The sequence below is a fragment of the Neomonachus schauinslandi genome, chromosome 1, assembly GCF_002201575.2.
Source record: "Neomonachus schauinslandi chromosome 1, ASM220157v2, whole genome shotgun sequence".
In the NCBI taxonomy this organism is placed as follows: Eukaryota; Metazoa; Chordata; class Mammalia; order Carnivora; family Phocidae; genus Neomonachus; species Neomonachus schauinslandi.
In genome coordinates this window covers 153560580-153577403 of record NC_058403.1, presented here as the reverse complement: position 1 = coordinate 153577403, position 16824 = coordinate 153560580, and the positions used below count along the sequence as shown (strand labels likewise).

General features: G+C 35.2%; 1 protein-coding gene across 18 annotated transcripts in view; it reads left to right on the top strand.

Annotated features, from left to right (window-relative positions):
• Positions 1 to 16824, top strand: part of CLASP2 (cytoplasmic linker associated protein 2) — a 183368-nt gene that overhangs the window by 99930 nt on the left and 66614 nt on the right. For 10 of the 18 annotated variants that reach the window (XM_044920842.1, XM_044920839.1, XM_044920809.1 and 7 more), the window contains 5 exons: positions 463 to 518; positions 1326 to 1499; positions 10261 to 10284; positions 11948 to 11965; positions 13937 to 14038. In XM_044920842.1, coding sequence (XP_044776777.1) covers positions 463 to 518; positions 1326 to 1499; positions 10261 to 10284; positions 11948 to 11965; positions 13937 to 14038 — 374 coding nt within the window. Of the gene's footprint in view, positions 1 to 462; positions 519 to 1325; positions 1500 to 10260; positions 10285 to 11947; positions 11966 to 13936; positions 14039 to 14190; positions 14218 to 16824 lie in introns of all 18 variants that reach the window. The other 8 variants (XM_044920799.1, XM_021677581.2, XM_044920794.1 and 5 more) reach the window with 3 other exon arrangements.

Sequence of the window (16824 nt, the reverse complement as noted above, 5' to 3'; positions counted from 1 at the left end):
TCTTATAACCTACATAATAACTGCATGAATTGCCAGTGGCCACAGCCATTATGGCTTAGGTGAAAGAGGCTTTGGTCATGCTGAATTCCCTGTGTGCTAGTGATAACTCTCTCTTTCCTTCTAAGGAAAACATCTTGGAATACAAGTGTTGGAGTGTGCTTTATTGTATCCTCTGTGGTGAGCACTGTAATGGGTGCTGAGGACCAGAGTGAACAATAGCAAGCTGGTTGCCTCTCTTTGTAGAGCTTACAGTCTGTTCATCGCTAGTTATTTCATTTTTGCTTCACGGCTAACTGAGATACCACTGATAATGTGACAACGACTGTTCTAAAATGATTTGTAAAAGGAAAATTAAAATTTAGAAGTAAACTGTTCAGAAAACTCAGTAGTATTTCATTAATTGTTTTGAGAGGAGTAATAAATTACATCTTCTTACTAAAAGTCTTTCTTATTACCTTGCAGTCGCCCTTTTTCTTCCAAATGGTCTACAGCAAACCCATCAACTGTGGCTGGAAGAGGTAAACTGCCTTTCTAAGCAAGAGTCATAGCATATTTTACATAGAAACCTAATACCACATATATATACGTTGTAGCTGTGTTTGTATACTATATACATACACTACACATAATATGTACAATGTAATGTATACAACATATATACATATTATATAGTATACAGCATAATCCAAGTTCTCTGAAGCACCGCTTACCCTTACTGATGCACTCTGTTTTCTCTTGTTTCAGTTCTTTACAGTGCTGGTCATGACCCACTCTGTTGATTTCGCCTATTCATGGATCATACCTCACAGTTTATAAAACTCTTTATAAAACTGAAAAACTAAAGACCAGAAATTTAATGACTTAATGTGCATTGCCTAAGAGTGGTAGAATCTGCATTATTTTCTGAATAACCATATCCTGGAGTAGTTCTCCTTGCATTTTTCTGATAGTAAAAAAAATAACAGTGCTGCCATCTGTTTATCATACAGTGCTTCATTTTCATGAATCAGTCATGAACATCATCTCTTCATCTACAAAACGGTTGTATGAACTTTACAAAGGATAGGTGCTTTTTTCCCATTTTATGGAAAGGCGGAGAAATGTTGAGAAAATTGTCCAAGAAGATGTAGTTGTAACAGGGTTGAAACGGAAGCATTCTTACTTTAAAATACTATAGAGTACTTTCTAGTGTTCGTTTGTACCCTGCTTCCTTTTTGACCATTTGTCATCATGGATTAGCTCGTGATGGTTTCAGGTTTATATAATTTTCATGCTGTTTGCAGTGATTTAAATAACATAGGTTACCTATGCTTTTTTTCCCATAGTATCAGCAGGCAGCAGCAAAGCCAGTTCCCTTCCAGGAAGCCTGCAGCGTTCACGAAGTGACATTGATGTGAATGCTGCTGCTGGTGCTAAGGCACATCATGCTGCCGGGCAGTCTGCACGAAGTGGGCGGTTAGGTGCAGGTGCCCTGAATCCAGGTTCCTATGCATCGCTAGGTAAGACAGCTAACTATGGGGTGTTGTACATTGTTTTCTCCCTGGTCTCAGTGAAGTCAGGACAATGGTGATATCTTAATCATTTCTATTTCATTCTTGCTAGTAAAGGATAGTCCATATGTTATAATATGAATCTATACTTAGAACACAATTCTAAGTATTTAAACTACCTTGTTTCTACTTTTTCCATTGTTATCCTGCTAATCATCTTGATCAGAGGAACAGTTCTTGATTCCATGTTTGCCTGTAGAATTTTCATAGTTCTGCACTACTGCCACACTCAACTACTGGTTACTAAGGGAGTTGGGAAGGGCATTGGCCTTGTATCCAGCTTCTGTTTCCTTACCAAGAAGTTAAAGCCTTTTGGGGATCTGGGAAAAATGCAAAGCTTAATTAAAATCAAAGTTTAAACATGTATTCCCAAAGCTATTTGGGATAATAGTAATAATAATAATTTATGTTTATCGACTTTATTATAAATTTTTTTCGTCTATCTATCTTTCTCTCTGTCTATTTAAGTAATCTCTACACCCAGCGTGGGGCTTGAATTTATGACCCCAGGATCAAGAGCTGCGTGCTCTTCAACTGAACGAGCCAGGCATCCCTGTGTTTATCAACGTTAAAAATTTGAGGCTAGTTATTCATATTGCTTATCTCTGTTTTGTGCTTCATTTTTCTTTCTTTTGGGTAGAACACTAGGCAGGCAGATCATTGGAACACAGTAGGAAGTGCAGAGATATTGGGATGAACTGTTGTACATGATAAAGTTGGCACAACTACATTCAGTGAGGAAAGGATAAATAATTCAGTAAAAGGTGTTTAGACACATGGTTTACAGTTTGGTATAAAATTAAGTTAGAACCATTTTTCACACCATATAAAAATTTATTCCAGATGACTAATGAGTTGAAAAGCAACTTGATGAAACCAAGTAGTTGTGTATTCATCTAATCTCAGGTTGGGGAAGGAATTTCTAAACATAAATGCCAAAAAGCCACAAGGGAAAAGTCCCTCTGATTTAAATATTAAGTGTGAAAATATAAAATCAAGTGGCTGAAAACTTAAAGGGGAAAACGTTTTTTCACATACTACCAAAAAAGCTAAAATGTCAGCAAGTTTTATAAGTCTATGAAAAATGGGCGCCTGGGTGGCTCATTCGTTAAGCATCTGCCTTCAGCTCAGGTCATGATCTCCGGGTCCCTGGATCAAGCCCCGCGTCGGGCTCCCTGCTCTGCGGGAAGCCTGCTCCTCCCTCTCCTACTCCCCCTGCTTGTGTTCCCTCTCTCGCTGTCTCTCTGTCAAATAAATAAATAAAATCTTTAAAAAAAAAAAAAATAGGGGCGCCTGGGTGGCTCAGTCGTTAAGCGTCTGCCTTCGGCTCAGGTCATGATTCCAGGTCCTGGGATCGAGCCCCGCATCGGGCTTCCTGCTCCGTGGGAAGTCTGCTTCTCCCTCTCCCACTCCCCCTGCTTGTGTTCCCTCTCTCGCTGTGTCTCTCTCTCTGTCAAATAAATAAATAAAATCTTTCAAAAAATAAATAAATAAATAAATAAAAAATAAATAAAAATAAAAAAAATAAGTATGAAAAACAGATGAGCTTATTTTTATAGAAAAATATTTACATATATCAAAATTGTCCCCCCAGAACACCAGAATAAGTGTTGAATCTTAGCTGGAATCAAACAAGTGCAAATTGAAAGAGCTGTAAATATAACAAAAAAGTTAGGCTTAGTGCCTACTGCTGATAAAGAATGTAGTTAAAAAGTGCTGATGTGAATTAAACATGGAACGCTTTTTCTAAGTGGCAATTTAGTAAGACCCATAAAGCTTTTCTTCTTTTTTTATTATTGAAATAAAATTGACATACAGTATTATATTAGTTTCACAGGTACCACATATTGATTCAACAATTCTATACATTACTCAGTGCTCACCACAATAAGTATAGTCACCATACAATGTATTGAACTCATGAAGCTTTTTAAATGTTCAGAATTCTTTTTTTTTTTTTTTTTTTTTTTAATTTTTTTAGAGAGTGCAAGCATGAGCAGGGTTGGGGAGGGACACAGGGAAGGGGAGAGAGAATCTTAAGCAGGTTCTACCCCCAGCGCAGACTCCATTGCAGGGCTCACACAACCCTGAGATCATGACCTGAGCCAAAATCAAGAATCGGATGCTTAAATTGCACTGCTGGGTATTTACCCCAAAGATACAAATGTAGGGATCCAAAGGGGCACATGCACCCCGATGTTTATAGCAGCAATGTCCACAATAGCCAAACTATGGAAAGAGCCAAGATGTCCATCAACAGATGAATGGATAAAGAAGATGTGGTATATAGATACAATGGAATATTATGCAGCCATCAAAAAAAAAATCTTGCCATTTGCAACAACGTGGATGGAACTAGAGGGTATTATGCTAAGTGAAATAAGTCAATCAGAGAAAGACAAGTATGATCTCACTGATACGAGGAATTTGAGAAACAAGACAGGATCATAGGGGAAGGGAGGAAAAAATGAAATGATGAAACCAGAGACGGAGACAAACCATAAGAGACTCTTCCATCTCAGGAAACAAACTGAAGGTTGCTGGAGTGGTGGGGGGTGGGAGGGATGGGGTGGCTGGGTGATGGACATTGGGGAGTGTATGTGCTATGGTGAGTGCTGTGAATTGTGTAAGACTGATGAATCACAGACCTGTACCTCTGAAACAAATAATACATTATATGTTTAAAAAAAAAAGTAGGAAGGGAAAAATGAAGGGGGGGAAATCGGAGGGAGAGACGAACCATGAGAGACTATGGATTCTGAGAAACAAACTGTGGGTTTTAGAGGGGAGAGGGGGTAGGAGGATGGGTTAGCCCGGTGATGGGTATTAAGGAGGGCACGTATTGTATGGAACACTGGGTGTTATATGCAAACAATGAATCATGGAACACTACATCAAAAACTAATGATGTAATGTATGGTGACTAACATAACAATAAAATAAAATTTAAAAAAAAAGAGTCGGATGCTTAACTGACTGAGCCACCCTGGTGCCCCTAAATGTTCAGAATTTAGATCCAGTAATCCAGTGTTTATAGATAATTATGCCAAGAAATAAAAAAGAATATTCATCACAGTTTTAATAATAGATGTTATTAGAGTCAACCTTGATATGTAACAGAGGGGGTATGATTGAATTATGATATGTTCTTGTAAATACTGTGCAGCCATTAACAAATATTTTCAACAAAGATCAAATGATACTGTCAAACAATGTGATAATTTCATCATTTTGTATAAAATTATACATAGATAAATACACATATACTAGACAAAGATATTAACAAAGATGTCAACAGTGGGTTGTTTAGTGCTTTTAATTTTCATAAAACTTTTCTGTATTAGAGACATTACTTTGCTAGGAATGCAGTGTTATTTCAGTATATGAAAATGAACCAACTAAATACACTTTATTAATAGAATAAAGGACAAAAACCATGTAATTATTTCAGTAGATGCAGAAAAGGCATCTGACAAAGCCCAACACCTTTTCCTGATAAAAAAAATGAGTCAACAAACTAGGAGTAGAAGGGAAATTTGTGAACCTGATAAAGACCATCTATGAAAAATCCATAGCTAACATCATACTTCATGTGAAAGAGTGGATGCTTTCTCCCAAGATCAACAACAAGATAAGGATGTCCACTCTTTATTTTTATTTTTTATTTTTTTGGCTTGGTTGGACTTTTAAAATCGTTTTTTTCTTTTCTTTTTTTTTATTATGTTATGTTAATCACCATACATTACATCATTAGTTTTTGATGTAGTGTTCCGTGATTCATTGTTTGCGTATAACACCCAGTGCTCCATGCAGTACGTGCCCTCTTTAATACTCATCACCAGGCTAACCCATCTCTTGCCCTTCCTAATAACATTACCATGGAGGTTCTAGCCAGGTCATTAGTGCAAGCAAAAGAAATGAGATGTATCTAGATTGGAAGAAAAGTAAAACTGTCTGTATTTGCAGAAAACATGACCTTATATAGAGAAAATCCTAAGGAATCCACAAAAAAACTTGCAGAGCTTAGTAATGAGTTCAGCAAGGCAGCAGAGTACAAGATCAATATTTAAAAATCAATTGTATTTCTAAATGCTAGCAATAAACAATTTGAAAATAAAGTAAGAAAATGGTACCAATTTATAATAGCATCAAAAATAACAAAATGCTTAGGAATTAATACAACAAAGGAAGTGTAAAACTTCTTTAGGAAAAACCACTCCTGTGTTTCTTCTTTACTCTTAGACTCATAATACTGCTGACACCAGATTTGTTGGTTTTCCACACCAACCAGTTCCCCTACACCAGCTGGGTGTCCTACATTTCACTTCAGTTCTGACAGTAACTATAATTAGCACAGACCTCACAGATTAAGGGCTCAGTCCTATAAGACTGCCCATGCCTGTCCCTAACCCCACTCTTCAGACATTAATTGCAAATCCAGGTTGTCACCAGTGCTTTTGACCAAACTGACTATAAATCAGAGGTTCCCATAACCTCCTCCTGAGGTTCAATTAATTTGCTAGATTGACTCAGAAAACTCAGGAAAACAGTCTACTTACTAGATTACTGGTTTATTACAAAGGACTTGTAAAGGATTTGAATGGGCAGCCAGATGAAGAAATACATGGGGCAAAGTCTGGAAGGGTCCTAAGCACAAGAGTTTTTGTTCCCATGGAGTTAATAGTGTGCCACCCTCCTGGTACATTTATCAACCCGGAAAGTCTCTGAACCTTGTACTTTCTGGATTTTTAGGGAAGCTTCATCACATAGGCATGATCAGTCATTAACTCAGTTTTCAGCTTTTCTTCCTCTCCCAGAAGATGGAGAATGGCTAAAAATTCCAAGCTTCTAATCATGGCTTTTCATCTTTCTGGTGACCAGCCTCCATTCTCTCCAGGAGCCCACCAGGAATCACCTCATTAAAACAAAAGACACTGCTATCATTCAGGAAATTACAAGGGTCTTAGGTCAGGGTATCTGTGTCAGGTACCAGGGTCAAAGACCAAATAGTAGAACAAAAAAGATACTCCTAGTGCTCTTATAACTTAGGAAATTATAAGGGTCTTAGGAACACTATATCAGGAACCAGGAGACAGAGAACCAAGCGCAAAAATTTTATATATATATAATTATTTTCATACTTGTTCACTGAAAACTACAATACATTGTTAAAATCTAAATTAATGGAAAGACACCCAGGTTCTTTAAAGACTTACTACTCGGGGCACCTGGGTGGCTCAGTCGATTGAGCATCTAACTCTTAGTTTCAGTTCAGGTCATGATCTCACGGGTTGTGAGATCAAGTCCCACCTCGAGTTCTATGCTCAGCAGGGACTCTGCTTGAAATTCTCTCTCCCTCTCCCCCACCACACTTGCTCACTCTCTTTCTCTAAAATCTTTAAAAAAAAAATAAAGACTTAACATTGTTAAGATCGCAAATTGACCTATAGATTCAATGCAATCCCTGTCAAAAGTCCAGATGTCTTTTTATAGAAATTGACAAACACATCCTGAAATCCATATGAAAATGCAAGGAATCCAAAGTAGATGAAACAATGTTGAGAAAGAACAATCTTGAAAAAGTTGGTGGACTCACACTTTCCAATATCAAAACTTACTCAGCGCTTCAGTAATCAAGTCTCTGTGGTACTAGCATAAGGATAGACATGTAGACCAATGAAATGGAGTTGAGGGGCCAGAAATAAACCCATATATTTATGATCAGTTGATTTTTTCACAAGGGTGCCAAGACCATTGGGGAAAGAATTCTTTTCAACAAATGGTGCTGAAACAACTGGATAGCCACTTGCCAAGGAATGAATTTGGATCCCTACCTCACACCATATCCAGAAAGTTAACTCAAAGTGGATCAGAGACCCAAATATAAGAGCTAAAACTGTAAAACTCTTGGAAGAAAACAGGGGTGAATTTTTAAAGTAATGTTTTCTTAGATACTACACCAAACACACAAACAACCTGAGAAAGGATAGATAATTGGGCTTCATCAAAATTTAAAACTTTTGTGCTTCAAAGGGCACCAAGAAAGTGAAAAGACAGCATAGAGGATAGAGAGAACATTTCAAAACACGTGTCTGATATTAGGGACTTCTGTTCCAATTACATGAAGAACTCTTACAACTCAGTAACAAAGACAATTCAATTTAAAAATGGGCAAAAGATTTGAATAGACATTTCTCTAAAGACAACGTACAGACCACCAGTAAGTGCATGAAAAGATGCCTAACGTCATTAGTCATTAGGAAACTGCAAATCAAAAGCACAATAAGATACCACTTCACATCCATGAAGATGGCTGTTACCAAAAAGATGGACAATAACAAATGCTGATGAGGATAAGGAGAAATTAGAACCTTCATACAGTGCTGATAAGAATGTAAAATAGTGGAGCTGCCAGGGCAACAGCTTGGGAGTTTCTCAAAAAGTGAAACAGAGTTACCAGGTGACCAGCAGTTCTACTCCTAGCTGGTATATCCAAGATAATATGAAGGACATGTTATCATAAAAATGTGTACATGAATGGTCGTAGCAACAGTATTCATAATAGCCGTGGAAACAATCCAAATGTCCATCAACTGGTGAATGGTTAAATAGATATGTCCATACACTAGAGTGGAATATTATTCAGCCATAAAAAGGAGTACATTACATAAAAGTACTAATGCATGCTTCAAGATGGGTGGACATTATGAAGTCAGACACAAACAACCACTTACTGTTTGATTCCACTTACATGCAGTGTCTAGAATAGATGAATCCACAGAAACAGAAAGTAAATTAGTTGCCAGGGGCTGAGAGTCAGGGGAATAGGGAGTGACTCCTAACAGGATTTCTTTTGGGGGTGATGAAAACTTTATGGAATTAGTGATGAGGGTTGTGCAACCTGTTAATATACAAAACACACTGAATTGTATAAAAAGGTGAATTTAATGGTACATAAATTATATCTTATTTTTTTAAGTGGGGAAGAAACAGGAAAACATAAAACCTATTTATCTGGAGTCTTAAAAATGTGATATTTAATATCTATTATTTTTATTACCAGAAAAATACAATATTTGAAGTGTTCAATGTGAACTAGGAAAGAAAGCAATTTGTAACAATATTTTTTTTGCATAAGGAGGTCTATAATAGTGCTGTGAGATTGACTTAATTAGTTTCTTTTGGTTCTTTAAGGTTTGAATTGCACATTTACTTCATTACAGAAGGGAAAGGTGTCCCTCTGTCCTCTTTATCTGGTCCATGTTTACACTCAGAGTCAATGAACTACTTGCCTTTGGCTCTTTCCAGGGCCTAGATAATGGATTTTCTCATTCTTCCTCTCTTTATTTCTTTTCTGTTTCTCTATTCCTTCTTCCTTTCTTTGTCTCTCTCCCTCTCCCCTCCTCTCCCCAGATGCCTTTCTTTGTTTCTCTCCTCTCCCTAGATGCCTTTTTATAGAAATTGACAAATACATCCTAAAATCCGTATGAAAATGCAAGGGATCCAAAGTAGATGAAAAAATTTTGAGAAAGAACAATCTTGAAAAAGTTGGTGGACTCACACTTCCCAATTTCAAAACTTACTCAGCGCTACAGTAATCAAGTCTCTGTGGTACTAGCATAAGGATAGACATGTAGACCAATGAAATGGAGTTGAGGGGCCAGAAATAAACCCATATATTTATGATCAGTTGATTTTTTCACAAGGGTGCCAAGACCATTCATTGGGGAAAGAATTCTTTTCAACAAATGGTGCTGAAACAACTGGATAGCCACCCCCCTCTTCTGCCTCTCTCCTTCTGTTATCTTCCTCCCTCTCCCCACTCCCCCCTCTCCTCCAGACAGCTTTCGTATACACATGTGACTGATGTACTCTGCTTTCTTCTACTTTGAGCCTTGCTTGTCATGGCTGAACGTTTATGGATCAGAGGGAGTGTTCCATTGTTTTTCAGCAAACACTTAATGAGCACTTAGTTTTTGCCAGGCATCCTACTAGGTAATGGAGATCCAGAAGTAGATGCTTCTGTACTCAAAGAGTCTCTCAGTCTAGTGGTAGATTGCTAAGGATGAGCAGCTGAAGATCTTGTTGCATTTTATGCATTTAGAATTTGAAGTCCCAGTGAGACATCAGACTGGAGGTGTTGAGGAGTCATAGTAGTATAATGAGAGAGAGAGAGAGACAGTGGCATCAAGATAGCATGGCAGTGGAACTTAGGAGAAAGATCTGTGCTTGTGAGATTAGATTTGGAAGTCATTAGAGACTTTTCTTACTATAATCTTGCAATGTTAAACTTAGTACATTACTTAAAACAGTTGCTACTGGGTTTTTTCTCCCAGTTCCTTTGGGAATGGGGAGAATGGGGAATGGGGATATGATGAGTGTTTGATTTCAAGAAACTCAGAAGACCAAAGCAAGAGGTCTGCCTGATGATGGCAAGGGTCCCAAGTTGGGATATGGGCTTTACTAACTTTTCACTCTGGGGGAGTGAAAATCAAGCTCATTAGCGATTCTTTGTTTTTGTATCTTTTTCTCACAAAGGAACCTCATCTTGTTTAAATCTCCTAGTATGTTTTAGTTGAAAACAAGTTTCATATACATGTCTGTGCTATGAATTCTGTCGTCTTAAAAATAATGTTCTAGGGATTATAAAATCATTTTTTTTCTAATATACTAAGTTTTCCTCTGTTCTTTGCTTGCTCTTTCATCAAAGAGGATACTTCTGACAAGATGGATGGTAAGAACTTACTTTTCTAATTCTACAAATTTTTACAGCTCTTGGATTCTATATAATGTCTTCATTCTCTTTTTGAAAATAGACTGCTTATTTTGCAGCAATCTGAATGTAAAAATGACTATGTAATTCTCTAAATTTTGGGTTAGGCATATCTATTTTTGGGTTTCCTAGTCTATTCAAATATTAGGTTACTGTTTGTTGTGAGTTAAATCAGTTATCTTAATTTTTTTTCCTTAGCTCATTCTTGATTTCTTAAGTCTGTCTCTGAAATAGAATCAGAATCAGAAGAATGCAACTCATAAGGCATTTGATAGAACTCTTTAGTTTACTAACTGTGATAGAGAGACAAATGAGATATTTTACAGATTCATATGGTTATTTGTGAAAACAAAGTGCAAGTTACAATGCTGTCTTTTTAAGAGTAAGTTTTAAATGAACATTTATTCAGGACTGAACTTTTAAGTTTTAATTTCAGTATTCAAGTGATTGTAGCTTATCTATAGTTGCTTGGATCAATGTGGTATTTTTTATCTGTATGGTATTTGTCAAATACTACATGACATATTATCTTCATTTTCCCTTCACTTCATCAGATACCATAATGTTGTCTAGGAACTTGAGCTTTTTTTTAAGAACTTGTAAGAAGATACTGAATCTGTAAGTCTTAGTATGAGATCTAGGAAAGTTGGAGAATTATATGTTTTTCTGTCAGTTATTACATAGCTCTCAGACATATCTTCCATTCTGATGAAATGGGAGATTTATTTAATCTTGGGTTGGGTACATGACTGTTATTTATAGTGTCTCTGTGTTCCTCTGTATGTTTGATATATTTCATAAGTTAAAAAAATTATTGAATGAAATGAAAGCCCACCACAAGATAGTTTCTGTATTTTAAACCCTTTATGGTATCACTTCTCACACTGAAATTATCTGTCCTTAAACTATTCTCACTTTCCAGATTAAGATCTTTTCTTGTTTGGGTCAGAAACATCAACCTATTTGAAGAATCATCTGTGTTACGTGATGTGTTACTCCCACTGATGTTCAATCCTATGTTTAAAAAAATCTGTATATACACATAGAGAGATATATCTGTTATTGCCCTTTAGTATAGTGAGTTGTGATATTTTCACTTGTTCATTTCTGCTACTTTTCATTGACATCTTAGGGAGCATACATAAATGTTGAGTAAATACATGATGGATTGATAGGTCTTTGTAATGCTGTAATGAAAATACTGGGTTAATGAGGCCTATGTCATGGATTTGACTCCCATGTTTGTCAGTTAGCTTTTCTAGTTCTTTTATGGATAACTTTTTGAAAATGCACAGAAAGTATTCTTATTCTGTAAAAACCTCCATTTCAGAGAGAGTAATGACAGGGTTACATCTTTCTTGAGTGATTAACTTCTATAATTTTCTTCACCATTTCAAATTTTGAGTATGAAATGTAGCAGATAAAAGTGTTATGGAATTTTGCCATTTTCATTTGTTTAGTTTTAACCTTTTCTTGTGCTGTGAGTCATTAGATGACCTCAAAGACTAGAAGATATTTTTTTTCCACTCTTTCATTTTAGTCTTGGGTGGGAGGTGTAAATAGGTCTTAATATCAGCATTGGCAGAATTTGTTGAAATGTTGTTATTTTATTTCTCTTATTTAGGAGCAACATCTGAAGATGGTAAGAATTATACATTTTGTTAGTAACACAAATACCTCTACGTTAATATTTTCATTAGTAGGAATTAAATATTAAACACTAAAATAGGCTAATTTTTTTGCAAAACTATATAATTTGCCAGCTGTGATAGCTTCTACATTTTATGTTTGGTTGCGTTAATTACACATGTGAATTTTTTGTCTTTAGTTCTTCATCTGGAGTTTTGCTTTGTATCTTGGATCATCTCATGCTGGAAAAACATAATTGCTTAACATGTTTAATAATATCTAGTATAAAGTTAGTAAATAGTGTTTTTTCAGTAGCATCATTAGTGCTTTTCTTTATTTTTGTGGTTTTGTTTTTTAATTTATGCTAATTCATTTATACTTTGGGGGAGCATGCTCCATTGCTTTATCATGGGAGTTTAAATACATTGATTTAGGCCACTTTTAAGTGTGTCTTTGATTTAGAATCAGTGGAGAATTGCATATATGATTTGAATTTGGGATTACAAAAAACTTGCTAGATAGACTACTTTATTGAGCCAGTTTCCTTTAAGAAAATAACTGTTTATTGCTTTTGAATTTGTAGAAAGGAAAAAAATTTAGTTTTTTAATTTTTAATTTATATTGCCTGAAGGCTGTCTTATTAAATCTCTGATTTTGAAACACACTTCTTTTTCTCCTAAGTTTTGCATAGATGACTTTTTCTTGTGATATAAAACCAAGTGTATTTAACATTTTTAGTCTCATACTTATTCTGATATAGTTGAAATATTTCATATTTTTCATACCAATTGGAGTACTCTAAAAATGGTTTCTGGCACTGTAGCATTATAATTTAGAACGATAGTATCAGAATAGTTATCCTAATTTCTTTGTTATATTGGATAAATTTTCCATTTCAAAAATAATAATTTTGTCTTTCTGTTTTACTTCTTAGTTGGGAGAACATTGTATCCTACTCTAAACAGACTCTAAAAGGGTGAAAGGCCTGAACTATGGGCTTATTAAGGGCCTTGAAGAATTGAGAATGCTAGACTCACCAACTAGACTTCTGGTTTTGCTTCTGTTTTATTCCCAGTTTTTAATCACTCTCTTATCTTCCCTCACTCCTTTCTTAATTTTGTAATTTCTCCTTACTCTTCATTTATTTTTTCCTAATTAATATAGCCATATCAGGCCAGCCAGTATAATGATTGCCCCACAAATTGTACCTTTTAACTTAACAGGATTCTGAGCCCTTCTTCATGATTATATTTAGTATTCGTTCTGATTTGATATGGTTGAGACTGCTTGAGAACACCGTAGTAGCTACTAGTAATATATTTTTGTTTTTACTAATGACACTTAGGTACTTTGATAAACATTATCTCCTTTGGTTCAAAATTCTAAAAATAAATGTGGCTTGGTTTTGTGGAGGGGGATGAGGCAGTGGTAAAGGAGAAGGGAGTATGCTGAGAAAAGTGCCAACTCTTATGTGATTGGTATTTCCTCAAATCATTTTATAAATGAAATTGGTTGGGGGAAGAGAAATAGTAAATGTGTCCATATCTGTCTGTAGTAATCTGATGTTTAGCACAAGATAAAAATACTAAATATTTAGCTAATATTTGAGAATAAACTAAATTTTATGGAAACAAATTTTAGAATTGGAACTGCCAATTAAGAAATAAGTATCATGCCTGTCGTAATTATGTTAATTATGACTCTACTAGACTAATAATATCAAACTAAGAATGGAAATCTTTTAGTTTGACTTTATTTTTACCCTTGAAGGAAAGTTAGCTTAATGGTGCAACACATAGAAAGCAGTATGTATGCTAAAATTTTTTAAGAGAAATATCACCTGACAGTGATGGTTACATTGTTATAAAATTTAACAGTACTTAAAAAGCACACCCAATTAGAAATTACAGTGAGATTTTTTCCTCATTACTAAATATCATTATAGAAAAATGTCTTTAATTATGTAAATAATTTTATTCCTTAGGCCGGGTAAGAGCGAAGCTTTCAGCACCACTTGCTGGCATGGGAAATGCCAAGACAGATTCTCGAGGAAGAAGTCGAACAAAAATGGTGTCTCAGTCACAGCGTACGTATTGCCTGAGTTTTCCTGCATTTGTAATGCACTAGGATAAGTGTGTTGCTTGTATATGACTGTATTAGGAGATTGACCAGTGGATAAAGACAAAGCTAACTTCAAAAAAGACAAGCCACATACTGAGTTCTTGTTCTGTACTTTAGGTTCATCATCACCTGACAAAAATGAAGGTATTTTTTTTTTCAATGTTTTGGATCAGTTGTTGTGCATGTTTTGGAATTTTTTTGAGTGAGTGTTGTCTTGTCTTTGGTGTGTTACTAGGGCTGCATCATTGATATCCACCACTTAGAAAGAAAAAACTTCATCTGCTGTACAAAGTTTTGCATGGAGATATTTTAAGTAGCACAAATCTCTTAGCATTAAGGTTTTCACAGTCTACTCAGAAACTTGCAAATGTAGAAAATTGTGCTTTTTAGAGGCAAAATAATTGCCATATGTTAGCATCTAATCTGGTTGCATCTAGCTAATACTATTCAAGGACAGACATGTGTGTCTTCATACTCTCCCAAAATCTATTAGAATACAGTTAGCATTTTTGGCAGGTGTATACTGATTCATAGTGAGGAAACACAAAATGACCAGTTCTATTATATTTCTTATTAAATTTAAGATTTATATTTTTACTATTTCATTGGAAGCGGAGTTCCTCATAAGCACAATTATTAAAAAGCACAATTTTGAGGTCTAGGTAAAATGAATGATCCATTTCTACATGTTCCAGAATAGTAACCCATACATTTATGGCATTATTAATTTGAGTTTGTTCCTATTCTTTCTTTATCAAGAGATTTTCATTAGCACTTAGCTCTAAAAACAGCTTTTTTTTTTTCCCTAGGGAAGTAATTTGGGTGTTATTCTACATACTTGGCTATTTTGAAAAGAAATATATTTAACTATCTTCCACAGTCGTGTAGGTGATTTATCAAGATACAGATGTCCTAGTTGTCTGTTTTTTAATTTGATTCCCAAATCTTGGAATCAGGGAAAAGAGCTGGGCTTGGAGGGGGCCAGGTGGTGATTACACAAGTCCTGCCAGCAGGTTCTCCTTTTCTCCTCTTTCCAGAGTCAAAAAATCCAGGCAGAGAAATGATGGGAATATTCAACAAGAGCCCTAAAAATAAGGAAATCCTTGGTAAAATTGGTTTGCAAATTGAGGATTATTTATAAATAAGAAAAAAATGGAAAATGCCCTCTGGGTAAGGGCTCTTCTTCCAAATTCCAAATTAGGAATAGATCATATCGCATTTTCCCCTGATCTTCTGTATTTTTAAATTTTTTTTTCTGTATTTTTAGAGTAATTTTTTTAAGTAACTCAATCATTAGCAGTTGTAGCATAGTTGCTTAGAGCTTTGCTACTCCAAATGTAGCATCAGAATCACCTGGGAGCTAGTCAGAAATGCATAATTTCATGCCACCATAGATGTCCTGAATTCAATCTTTTTAACAAGATCAGCAAGTGATTTGTGTTTTCTTATAAGTAATTAGCCACCATAGATGTCCTGAATTCAATCTTTTTAACAAGATCAGCAAGTGATTTGTGTATAATAAAGTCTCAGAAGTATTTGATCTAGATCATGGACTCTGGAGCCATATTACCCATATATGAATCATGGCTCTTCCAGTTTACTTAAAGTTGCTGTGTTTCTGTATATTTATCTATAAAATGAAGAGGATAATCTCAGAGGATTGTAGTGAGGATTAAATGTTATATTTTTATTCCATTAAATGTTATATATTTAATGTACCTTAAGACATACCTGGGCCCAGAATAGGCGCTCTATCTTTCAGCTGATAAAATTGTCCTCCTTGTTGTTATTAACCTAATGTCAACTGAATTTTAAACTCCTGTTGTATACTTTTGTACCTTGTTACGTTTATGGCCTTCAGGAAACAACGAAATAAATAATGATAGGAAATTTAAAGCATAAAGAAGAATAAAGATAGCAACCCAAAACTGTCTCTATCCAGTATCTTAAGGATAAACTTTAATTTGATGTGAGCTATTTTATTTAGTTCTTTTCTAAAGTAATACCAAGACAGAACTTGTGACAAAGATTCAAAGTGCTTTGTGTATGGTTTTCTAATATATTACCTAAGGACTTCCCTTTTAGGTATATTGTAATTACTGATCACTTCAGTAAGATTTAGAATAATTTTTTTATATTTGATTTTTCACTTTGAAACCCAGTCTGCAATACTTCAAATCCTCTCCTGAAGTATGGGAACATAATAATAGGTTTTTTAGACCTGGTAGGATTTTAAAATCAGAAGACTTTCTCACTATAAAATCACTTAGGTTTTAAATCATGTTGAAGAACTTTTTGTTTGTTTGCTTGCTTATTTATTTGAATGACTGTATATTCCATTCCAGATTCTTTTGAAAAAAGAAATTGTGGCCCTGTACGATTTGATGCAAGTTTCTTTACAACATATTTGCACAGAAATATTGCTATGACCTCTGTCTTCACTTTGTTGTGAAGTAATTCATTAGAGTTTGCATGATCTTTCCAAATTTTTATATTACCATTTAGGAAAAAAAAAAAATCCCTTGGGTCAAAGCAGGTGTGTTCTGATGACTAACCAAAATAAATAAAAGCAGACCCAGTGGAGAGACTTCCAGATTTATATTTACATAAGGATGGTGTCTTTTGTTATTGTTGGTAGTGACTGGTTGTGTACAAATGGCTGTACAGCCTGTCAGAAACTCGGTCTTCTCACCCCAACCGCCTGCCGTTTTTTGTTTTTTGTTTTTTTTCTGTGCATCTTAAAAAAAAAAG